Source organism: Trichoplusia ni, chromosome 2 (assembly GCF_003590095.1).
Source record: "Trichoplusia ni isolate ovarian cell line Hi5 chromosome 2, tn1, whole genome shotgun sequence".
Classification (NCBI taxonomy): Eukaryota; Metazoa; Arthropoda; class Insecta; order Lepidoptera; family Noctuidae; genus Trichoplusia; species Trichoplusia ni.
The window spans coordinates 3,537,190-3,549,900 of NC_039479.1; the positions used below are offsets into that span (position 1 = coordinate 3,537,190).

Genomic DNA, 12,711 nt, shown 5'->3' on the forward strand with positions numbered 1-12,711 from the left:
CGTGAATGACCGATATACTAATTTAAAGTCGCTAGAATGCGAACATAATCAGGTGGGACTGTTTTGTCAACAAACCTTCGTTGTAAGTGACAGGGCGCGCGTCCAGAGGCGGGGTCCGCACCACGGACCCGTAGTAAGGGCTGGCGGGATGCTTGTCCCACTGCGGCTGCGCGGGCACCGCGTACTCGGGCGCGCTGTACACCGGGCACATCTCCTGAGTGGCCATCTCGTAGCCCAGCACCGGCATTTTCAGCCACCCTACGCCACACTACACCCGCGCGCGACTGTTATCCACCGATCGAACACAACACGAGATACCGCCCGTACTCGACACAAACACGATTGACCAACAGGTGATTTAACTAAAACAAATGGTGTCACAATCCCTTATCAGCGAACTACCAAATACAAATCATAACAAATACTTTATGTTGATCGTAGCTAATATTGATCCGGTAATGAGGGTGGTGACAGCGACTGCACCGCTTCCGGGTAATGTTTTCGTTTTTATCACTCAGTAATTGTGTACCACGAGTTTTCGATAGCTTTGTTTACAGAAAGTCACGCCGGTCTCGAATGACCGAGGTGCTAACTGATGGCTGTGACGCGACCTTCCGCACTCACTGTGAGCCAGCGACTGACGCCGCCGGCGCCGCGGTCGCCGATCGCGGATCGCTACCACACCTATCATCCGCTGCGCCAATCTGCTGACAACACCTATGAATGACCCGCTCAACAGTAGCGTAGTCAGCAAACGGCAGCGATTCGCGGCGCAAACCGCGCACCCGACACCCGCTGACTCACGCGTTATCGGAAATGCAGCGGATGTGGAATCGAATGCTCGCCGCCGGAGGACTCACTCGGCAGCTGACGGACAGAAGCTTTTGCCATAACTGACATGTTGCTGTAAGTAAACAAACGCCCGAGTGACTAATTGATCGTCACACGCATTGGCTTTGTTGGCATGTTCCTTTGTTGCTATGCGTGCATCTATTGTGTGGGCACGAAGCTTATCTAACGACTATCGGGATGCTGATAAAGTTCTTGGAGATTTATCTGCGAGAGGCAATAAGTGTGAATGAACAGCGTCATCGACCACTCTTTCCGCCCAGTTAGTGGCGTCAAACAAATACAAAATAATGTGTGACTATGTATCACTGTATGAGTAATTGAGCTACACATAATACTTATCAGTCATTAATATTGTAATGTATTATAAGAACACGGATAAATACTATTTATTTCACTGACATTAGTTCTAATTAGTCTAAATACACATTATCAGCCCTAAACAAACAAACAAACGTCTAAACACCAATTAGGTAATGTATCAGTGATTTGCTTTAAAACGTAGTAGGCCATGTAAACAGAGGCGGCATTCTGGAGCTATCTCCAGACGGGGCAGGTCGGGGTCGCGGTATCTCGGCCAGGGATCCTACCGCCACATGTTAGAGTAAGACTGTTGCAGTTGTGGGAGCGAGACTGCGCACTACAGGCATAGAGCGACATCTTACTTCTACAATTGCTGTATTATTACTTTAAGGGGAAGTGGTAGGCCTCCTGGAGACAGTGCCGCCTGCCGCACGACACTCATGGCACAATAACCCTCTCTATTGCACACCACGAGGCTTCTGATAACAAATTTAGTAGACCGCAGGATGCTATACGCATGCTATACGTAGAAAGCTCTGAATGCATCTCCAACTGTTAAAAAGCTCACTCTATACTACTGTGAACTTCAGTCTGTTGTACGTACCGCTTACATAATATAAGTTGTAGCAAATAAATAATATTACATCATATAAGAGTAAGCATTTCATTTTGGTCATTTAACGTGATGCTAATTAATTGAGTGCATGACAAATTCAGAACTTAGGGTGACAATGACGCAAAACAGGCAAGCGTGGCGTAAAAGTAGCTCAAAATGTTAACGCGTAGCTACGACTCGATCATGAATAATGACTGTGAGTCATTTAGCTGCAGTCACTACTAAATACTCCGTATATAAAACATTTGCTATATAAGGATTATGGATGTATAGGAACAAATTACAAAAATAACTGCACTCTCCCAAAGGTTAACGATTGCACGAATAGTCGAGTGGTTGAGCTCACCAAGCCAAAGCCGCTGAGCCCGACATGTCGCGGGTTCGATCCCCGCGTAGGACAAGCGTTTGTGTGATCCTCGAATGCTCGTCCTGAGTCTTGGTGTCTTTGTGCATGTGACTTGAATGTTTGTGAAATCCCCCACGATGCGCGAATTTAATTCATAAGTGAAGGAGTATTTTTATAAAAAAGCTTTTATGATCTCTCTGAGAATAAATATAGGGAGAAAAGTGTACATCTATTTCGGGAAATATTCATTAAAATTCATAGATGCATTTCGTAAGTTTCGTCCTTTTTTTCAACTGGCCTATCATACACTGAAAATAGCCTGACAGATTACTTGTAAAACAAGGTCGGAACACAAATTCATCAAAAAATCGTGACGTGAATGATAAACGAATGTATACGGAAACTATAAGGTTAAGTAACATGTTATTATATTACCAATGTTTAATTCAATTAACTATATCTTCAAGGCGAAATTCTGACAAATATGGAGCCGCATTCTAAACTGGTTCAAAATCATGTGACGTTAGGGCTTAGGGTTGAACACGTAAGACAGCTGAGTGAGGTAACTCTCAAGCAGAATCAAATACTGTTTATTCAAACTATAAGTCGATAGAGCGATATTTCGTAGAGTTGGAATTAAGAACTGACATAACATCTTAATTTCTAGGTTCAATTTAGCCTACAACTATTACTTTTTGAAGGTTAAATTACAATAGTTAGCATCCAGATTCGCCCACCCTTCAACCCTTCCTAAGTGCTTGTGCTGCGTGAGAAGAAACACCGCAATAAACCACCAGCACGCATTCTTTCCTTTCGGTACAGCATATTATAATTACTGAGCTAAGTCTAAGGTTTCACATTAAAGACATATAACATAAAATGATCCATTTGTTTCCTTCTAACATTTTTCTCTTTATAGAGATGTTCCTTTGATTTTTGTCACAACACTACCTACTTTAACAAAAATCCAAGAAAATCATAATTATACAAACACGAACATTGAAAAAAAAAAAACAAAAACGTCGACTAATGATGAAAAGAACAAACTAAAATCGAGATTTGAATGAAAAAACGAATGTACGGCCAGCAACGAAAGTCCATAAACAAAATCAGAACAACCAGTTCCCAAAAAAAAAACAGATATCACATTCGCGTTCAGCAACTTTTAAGTGGTGATTTGGTGTTGTCACAATATTTTTCCCACCCTCAATTCTTAGTTATTATATTCGTTCGAATTTATAAGCTTAAAAAATCTGCAAACATAAAGAGTTTCGTTGCTAACTGTACGAGGAAAATCCGGTTCCATCCGAGTCCTCGCAAACGTTAAGAAAATTATATCTTGCGATGTTATTTAAATAATCAGGTATGTTATGCTAGGCTAAAGCATCTATCATGTAATACAACACTTTGCGATAGCTCTATCCAACGTATTTCTATATTAGGGATCTTTATTCTGCAGTTTCCATCATGAGACACGTTTTAGGACTTTATCTCTATAACCGGCCATACACGGGCTGCCTGCGGAAAAGAGTAACTGCAGTTACTTTAAAACGTAATAATAATAATACGAATTGTTATCATATTTTTATTTGTTGAAAAGTTAATTACTTATATGTTATACTGTCTTTCCTCTTTAGCCAAATAAGCATGAATTGCGAAACACCGTCATCGAAAGTCCTCGTGGATAATCATGTATTTGATCTATGCTTTGCAATTTTTTTTACATGAACTTTGTCTTGCTGATAAGCAAAAGGTCTCCTCAGTTTACTCTAAGTTACTTCACATGAACCCCTTGAGAAAAGATCGATGTTATCCCAGCTGGCGTTATCAGCTTTTTGGTAAGGCATGGGAAATTCTCATGGTGGGAGTCCATGAAACCGGACATCCATCCTCCTCAGTGGAGGAAGTGGGTAGTGTCGGACTTATTGACTAAACCTGAACTGCCGTACTGCATCTTAGGCATTTGCTCGGAGAATGTAAATGCTTAGCAACTCATTACATCGGTCGTATTGTTGGCGCGTCCTCATCGACTTCGTTTTCGAGTTCCAGTTTTAGTAACCTCCACAGCTCTTCTGTCTAATTAGGACTTGCCAAGATACTCTGTACAAAACTTATTATTTCATACTACTCTCTTTTAAAATTTTACGCCAAACGTAAACTTATTTTCATTTAAACTGTTACCTTAATGAATTCACTACATTGAGGTTATATTCTGAAACGTGTTAATGTTATAGTTATATACATACCTACGTACATATATTTTCTACTAGAATTGTTAATACCTACCGTTGGTACTTACGACCTACACCTTGACACCAAGTTGTAAAATGCATTCCAAGTATACATAACAATTACTTACATAAATCAGTATTTGTTAACATTTATTACAACCATGTTCGTATTTGCTACGTTTAGGATTATTAATTCCACGTTCTACTTAGGGTTCATCGCAGGTAGAGCAGTAGTTTCCTAATTAAATATTTTCGGTTTAATGTAAAACGGATTCCCGTTTCCGTTTAAGTACCTACTGGTAAGTACTACGAGCCAGGGTTTAAAAAACAATATTATTCACCAACACCTAAGTAGTCTTCCAACTAAAATGAAACTGTTTTGTCTGCTTCGACGCGTAGAGATAGAACGTCACATGTCGCAGAGAAAACAGTTTCGTCGCCAGTGAGCGCGAAGTCTTAAGCCACGGATACACTACGGGATAAATAAGCCACATGTTCATCAACAACTTCGTGGAATGTGCCTTAAAATAATGTTTCGCTCAAAAGCAGAATTAATTATCAGTGAACAAGTTTGAGTAGATGAGTTTTTCTTTAAGTCAATCAAATTCCATAGTTCCTGAAGACCAAGGATACAAATAGAAATAAAAATGTAATTTGCCCGCCTCTATTTGACAAACATTTACAAGTTTCAATTAGCATCCGGACTTTATCAACATCGTACGTTATTTCCTTATCCTCTTTACAAAATACTTAGTTCATCGGTTAATTTGAAAACTTAATTATAAATATCAGTGATCCTATCTGGTTGTCAGATTATAATCATGACCGTAACGTTCAAACTTCCAACCGCTTATAAGCCTGCACTGAAACTTTGTACCACTTTCCGTATTGAATTTTAAGCGGCTTAGCGATAATGATTTTCATGTTTATATCAACAATACCCTTACATTAATGCTATAAGCCTACTGTAGGTAGTGTATACATAAGTGCGATAAAATCTTAAAAATTGAATACTAGTTTAATATATAATACGTGTAATATATATAATACGTGATGGGAAAACAGTGTGATTAGGTGTTAGATGTTAATGAAAATAGCTTTCTTCCGACGATTTCAAAAATTAGTTTTCGTCCTCAACAGTCTTTAGACACATTTTACAATCATTTAATTGCTGACGTGTCCCATTCCATAGAGATACTCAACGCCTTTCAAAAAATAAGGATTAACAAAAAAAGAAAACGCATTTTTTTCTACCTTAAACACTTTTTAGTCACTCTAACGGCAAACATAATGCGTAGTCGTGTTGTCTGCACTAAGAGTCAGCTATGTTATTATTACAAAAGTAAATCAATGAGACGTTTATATGTCCCTTTATTATAATTTATGCGTCATTTCTTTGTCGTCGCGTAATTAAAGATTTTTCGAGGAAACGCTTTGATACGTTATTATTATTTAGTATGACTAATTAGGCAAAAGTAAACGGACCCGTTTTCAAAATGCGAAACATAGGCTCTTTTCTGCATACGAGTTACTTATACAAATAAAAAAGACGAAAATCAAAAAAGGCACAACGGATATAAATAAGCAAATTAATGGGTTCTGGAGCTGTTATTTTGATTGCAATAAGAGGTATGGCAAAAACCTCTCAAAGTACTGAAACTGCTCCGGTTGCAGTTGCAAGGTCCTCATTGTAAACAACCTCGGAAGCGGATTTCATTTTTCCAAGCATCTACGAGGCAAAATGGAGAAATACTCTTTAAGAACCAATGGAACCGGTTAATCAGTAAAAGAATCAATTAAATTTTGTAAATGAAGCATCACTTGTCTCTAATTAACTCAATACTCATCCCTCACTAGTCACTACGCATCCCTGCGGGCACGCATTTATTTTTGAAGTAAACCTGCAGTGAAAATGTGTTCACTTTGTCATATTCCCTATAATAGACTTCATAAACGTTATCCAACCTTTGTAATTCACTTACGAGTAAGTTTTCAAAACAAATGAATCATCGAAAATCTGATTCCAAAGTCCAAAGATATCGAGCTACATAAACACAAATAAATTCACCGACGAATAGAAATCTCTAAATTGCTACAGGTTTTTAATAATTATTTAAAATGGCTTCTAAATATAGATTACGTCTATAAAAAACCGTGTTTTGGCTAGTCTGCTCATGGTAAAACCCAATTCGCAACATCTAATTTCCAAGATCATAAAACAAGTTGCTTAACCACGTCAGACAGATTATAACCGCTTTTTAATGCTTTTTTTTTTAAATCATGTATAATTATAGTGGACTTTGTGCATGGGTAATTTGTAGAAATCTAAAGTCCAAAGTCCAATAAATAATTGATGTGATTGTAAAGTTAAGTAACCATTGCAAACGTGTGAGTACGCAAGCGTAAAGGTTGGATACCATTTTTTGTTTCCTTTTTTATGTGGTAATTACAGACAGCATAACGACTTATTAGCTTTTATATCGTGACCATGGATATTCTAGAAAAGTTGAAGTCTATATACCAAGTTAGTATTAATTAATCATTATTTTAACGTGTGCTTTTAGATAGGACAACCCTGAAACACATAATTGCTCGTTCTGTTGGCCACGATTTTTTAAATCATCAATAATCCTAGGGAAAATATTGACAGACATTGAACCCGCAACAAAATAAATGGCCAAAGAAAACACTCTTCCAGGAACTGGGTTAAACGAGGATCAACCTCTATTCAGACGATGTAACTAATTGAGGGAATAATCTGGTATTTGGGGTAAAAACACTTTTTGTGCGCTATCAAGAAAGTTTAAACATAACATTAGTCATATGCTGCCATGATACTATAATATGTATGTATTTAGAAATATATAAGTAAGTTTATCAGTTGTCTGGTTACCATAACACAAGCTCTGCTTAGCTTGGGATCAGATAACCGTGTGTGAGTTGTCCCATGATATTATTATTATTATTATTATTATACGGACCGGGCTATCTAAATGCCACGTTGCAAAATGACTGAGCTATCATACATAGATTTACCTGGTTGATAAAAAATAAGCGCACTATCAAAGGTCGTATCATTGCCCGTGCAAAAGATTAGCTTATATGACGGAATACCTAAAAATACTGCATAACATATGCTATTTTATTAATACGATATTTGGCAAAACCTGATAATATAAAAATAAGATAAGGCATACGTAATCAACCAAATCTTTCTTTTTGCCCATTCACAGTGACTTGCAAGTTGAAATAACTAGTTTTTCGAGTAATGTTGACGCAAGCGCCTAGTGGACTTTGGTCGCAAGTAATCTGTGGAAATCACAGTCCAAAGTCCGACTCGTCATAATTGGACTCTTTGTGGAGCGGACAAATTGTATTTCTGTGCAAAACTAACAGAATGCGATATTTGTATTATGTTGCTTAATATTATTTCTATTTGATTTAAATCAAGTTTCTATTAACAATTAATCTATGCATAGAAAGAATTGAGGGCGACATACATATGTAATTTTTCAAAATGGCCGCAAATCAAAGCATTCGTCAGTTTTGGGTAACCGTTAAGGCCGTGTAGTCCTCATCACTTTACTAGGGATTGTATAGCAACAGATAGATATTGATGAACCGATAAAACGTTATGTAGCGTTATAGTACTCAGCAACAAACGTCACTAAACATCCATAGGCCATATAATAGGTGATGTTTACAAAGTTCAGTATTAGCTCAAGCGAGTATTTTTTCACATTAAAAACATACTGTTACTTACAGTGGGCTTACGTCATACATAACATAGAATTTCGTTTGTGTTGCGACTGAGGTTAATTTAGGCAACGCGAGTGAAAGGATGTAATTAGAAAGAAACGTTAGTCACCAAGTCTCAGACAAGCAAACAAATATCATAGAGGTAAGATAATGATACAAAGGCATAAGGTACGTTATTTTGATATAACAGTAAGATTTACCTTATTACGTATTAATAATAATATAAGAAAGATTATTTTTTATAAGACTCCAGCGCTAGTAATTTGGTCCTTGTAGAGCGGAGTGTTTGACAATCCTTTTGGAAATGCACGAGACATCCAGACTCAGGGCAGACATTCGTGGTTCACACATATGCTTGTCCTATGGAGGGATCCTACCAGCGACACGTCACGCTCAGTGAGTTTGGCGTGGTGACCTAAATCGGTGGGCTGCAAGGGCAGTCAAAATTATATACCCATAATAACAAGCATTCAGCACTTAGCAACAAGAATCAGTAATGTAGTTCTGTACCATATGGGCATGACTGTAATTGTGAATTAAAGTTGTCATTTTTAATGCGGTTAGAAACAAAGTATGAGTTCTTGAGTCACTCATTAGTCAGGCCGAGATAATACGTCCTAGACTAACATAAATACCTAGGTAGACACAATTATCGTTTTAGTTAGTGCCATGCCACGATGACTGGGTATTAAACGGCCATAATTATTTACTACTAAGAACCAGTTTAATTACAGATGATATTGGATTTTTATTGGAAAATTCCCGACTCCCACCAAGCAATGGAGACAAATGAAATTAAAAAATGACATGATAGATTAATTTCTTTAATTGTCGATAAGACCACCGTTTAGGATGGATTATCCGTTTTTTGTCCTTATATCCGGCATGACATCAAACAGAATTATGTTGTTATAGCTGAACGTAAATTTAACTTATTATCCAGTTATTATTTCAATTACCTTTTGAAAAAACCTCTAGCAAATATTAAATTTTGTCAAGGAAAAGCATACACTTAGGACACAACGTTGTACGCAAGACACCAAGTATTATGGAAAAGCCTACTAATCTGTTGGACTTTTATTGAGAATCTCACAATTGAAAACCTCAGCAGATGCCTCATAACTACGGTAAACCCAAAGTTCATTTTTGATGCCGGCACGTGGAGTTAAAAGTTCATTTAACCTGAACGATGCTGTATGTAGTCTATCCGAGGGCCTAACAGCATTTTTTGAGCAATTTTTTCTGAGACCTTTACGTTTACTTTTCTTTCAACTGAATTGAGATTTAGTTGGCGTTCTAGCTAATGGCGACAGCGTCAATTCACGCGTTGAAAGTAAGCTCGAACGACATCTCACGACCCTGATAACACTGGTTCACTACTGGTCCAGTTTAGGACAAACCCGGGAACGGAATTAAAAACGAAAACAGAAGCAAAACATTTTTGGGGGGAAGACCTGGTGTTCCATCAATTTGAACGCAGGCTTCGACTTCTTCCAGATAGAGAGACGCGTGAACGATCCCGTAACTCCGACTTAGATAGTTGAAGGGGTCCGGGGTTTTTTTAGTCGGCCAGAGTCCAACATACGCCATGCCTACGCCATGCCCATGGGTTGAAGGCATTCGAATTTAACCCCCGAAAATTAAAAACTGTTTCACCGTACCATACCATTGCCGCCGCGCTGCCTTCTAAATGAACATTAAACTAGTTGTAGAGGTGAGACACGGCACTAAACAGCGTAGAGCATCTTCCACAACTGGAATAATACACGTGCTAAACAAATTATCTATTAATCGGTTTATGTTTTTTCGTCATCAGACTATAAATCATAAATTGGATGATCTATCAGTGTTGTTTACTTTATTTCATCAGGCTGTATCTACGCATCGGAAACTTTACGTGTTTATTTAACGACTCCTTATCAGTTATTTGTTTGTTATTTATAGTTATTAAGATAATGTTTGTGTATTGTATTAGAAAATAATTGTTCATATAACTTTCGGATTTGTAATAAAGACTTTTTATGTGGATAATGTACATATATCACTGTATGTGTTTACAATTTACTGTGTAACATTGCCATCACAGGTGTATTCAGTAAAAGAGAGAACGATATCTCTATGTTACATCCCACCCTGTCTGAAGCTGGGTGGAGCTGACTAGGTCAGTGGCCAGAACATGCGGAAAAGGTTGACCGCCGGTGGTCGTCATGGACATGGATGGAGATTCATTTAGAAGAAAAAAAAAAGATATTTTGAAACAAATATTTTACCATATCAAATAATAAAAAAACGTCTTTCGTATGTGTATTGTATATTTATTTATCTATATACACGGTGATTTTTAGTCGTATTACAAAAGCAGCCCAGTTCATGTATCCGACGTAAAATACCCCTAGGCGCGATTTTTTTTTATCATCAACTAAGATAATAAGTACGAAGAAAATTAAACAAGAGAAATTTGAAATATACTCTTAAAAATGATAAAATTGCCGCCTCCCGCGCCCCTCACCATTGTTACAAGGCTCGGACCGCACTCGCAACAGAGCTGTGTTTCTAAAAAACTACGAATTGCATCATAATATTGAATAAAAATTGCATTTTTTTTTTAAATGTCATAAATACCTATTTTTTTTATCATGAACGTGTTCTAGTCATTGGATACATGAACTGGGCTGCTTTTGTAAGACGACTAAAAAATCACGGTGTATATTAATTAGTATCTATAATACTTTGAAAGATGTACATATGTATATTTATACAAACTTCGCAAAGATTTAATACACAAACTCATTGAGCATTATCATTTTTTGTCATCTCATTGTTTGTGTACATAAGTAATTATAACTTTTTACACATATACGGAGTTTTTACAGTTTTCCAAGTGAAGAGCCTTGTGGGACTCTAACGTTAAATGATAACTTCCTGATTTTATTTATCACTCAGCTTTGTAAACATTGTTTTATTACTACTTTTTGCTTACGTACGTAAATGGTAACGTAAATTAAATATGATTATCGTTACTATACAAACATATTTCATCTATAGTCTATAGTAATATATAAAGCTGAAGAGTTTGTTTGTTTGTACGCGCTAATCTCAGGAACTACTGGTCCAAATTGAAAAAATATTGAGTTGAATAGACCATTCATCGAGAAAGGTTTTAGGCTATAAACCATCACGCTGCGACTAATAGGAGCGAAGATACAATGGAAAATGTGAAAAAAACAGGGCAGGTATAAATCATAACTTATATCTTCTACCCACGGGGACGAAGTCGCGGGCAACAGCTAGTATATAGATAATTCGTCTTTTACTTCAGTCTTTTCTTAAGTGTTGATTTACCACTTCGAATTCATTTCTTCAGACCAATTAAGAGCTAAATCTTCCTATTAAACAGCACCAGGGCTTGGGAACCGTTCGATATATATTGGTTCATAACCAAGTTCTATGTAACACTCTCGGGCGGGAGCTTTGTTTGGTTGACGAGACATGATCTAAAATTATTAGTACTATTTTCCATTTCTTTTTTCTACATTTATTGGAGCGGCTTTGGCCTTTTTGCCCAGGAAAGAGACGTGACGGGCGGAGCGTGGAAATTAGCGACACTTCGAATAGAAACCGTTTTATTTAGCTCTTTGATCAGAACCGAAATAATATCGATTCCGTTAAAGTGTAACCGAAGACCTCCTTTTTAAGAGCATTTCGCTCTTAAAAAAACTCTCTCTTAAAAAAAAGTTTCAAACGAGTTGGTTATTAAAATTATGCTGGTTGCCGAGCCCTGAATAGCATCTGCTATGGCCCCCAGCCCGGCGAATTAACCATTTACAACAAAGACTTAACAACAAATATATATCCCGCGTTAATTCCCGAACGAAACAGGCAACGCGTTAGTTCAAAAGTTGTCAAAGTCAGTATATGTTTAAAAGTTCAGTTATAGATGTTGTACTTCGATAGCAACAATAAATGGGCTGGCATTCAATTGGGTCTAGTGGTGGCAAGCTTACAATTGAAACTAATTGTGCCTTAGACCATTGTAAATGCACAATGCTCATACATCACTGCAATTACCTATATACCATTCTTATACTCAATCATGGGTATATATTATTTTGTGTCTGGTAAATATCTTAATTAAACTTTATCTGGTTATTACATGAATGATAGAAATTTCTTAAATAAATAAGTATTTAACCACTTAATTTTCTTTATAGACCATTAATACATAAACTTGGCTGTTCTTACTATGATATCCAACCTCCTTGTGACCAGATCTGTGTGCCTAAGATAATTATTAAGTAGTACCACATCTAACAATGAAAACATCAATAAATTTTATAAGTAGTATTTTAATTACACTATCACTATGAAACAGCTGTATAACAATACATATACAATGTAATAAATTATTAGAAAAATTATAGGTCAGATAAGTGCAGTTGGGTGCAAGCAAGTGTGCAATTATTTACCACAATAGTTAATAAAAAATGATTTGCAATACTAACTTATATTTTATGTGTTTATAATGTCAAGAAAACAAGCAATTGTTGAAATGTTTCTCTAATGATCTTGATGTTGCAACTAAGTTGAACTGGCCAAAACAATAAGCA

General features: G+C 36.9%; 1 protein-coding gene across 3 annotated transcripts in view; it reads right to left on the bottom strand.

The window, feature by feature from the left end:
- LOC113503923 (transcription factor HNF-4 homolog) overlaps positions 1 to 12,711 on the bottom strand; it is a 54,901-nt gene that overhangs the window by 15,287 nt on the left and 26,903 nt on the right. Inside the window, exon 1 of one of the 3 annotated variants that reach the window (XM_026886070.1) lies at positions 76 to 921. The exons of the other annotated variants lie outside the window; for them this stretch is intronic. Within the exon in view, the coding sequence (XP_026741871.1) occupies positions 76 to 247 (172 nt within the window). The 5' untranslated portion in view covers positions 248 to 921. Of the gene's footprint in view, positions 1 to 75; positions 922 to 12,711 lie in introns of those variants that run through there. 3 annotated transcript variants of the gene reach the window in all.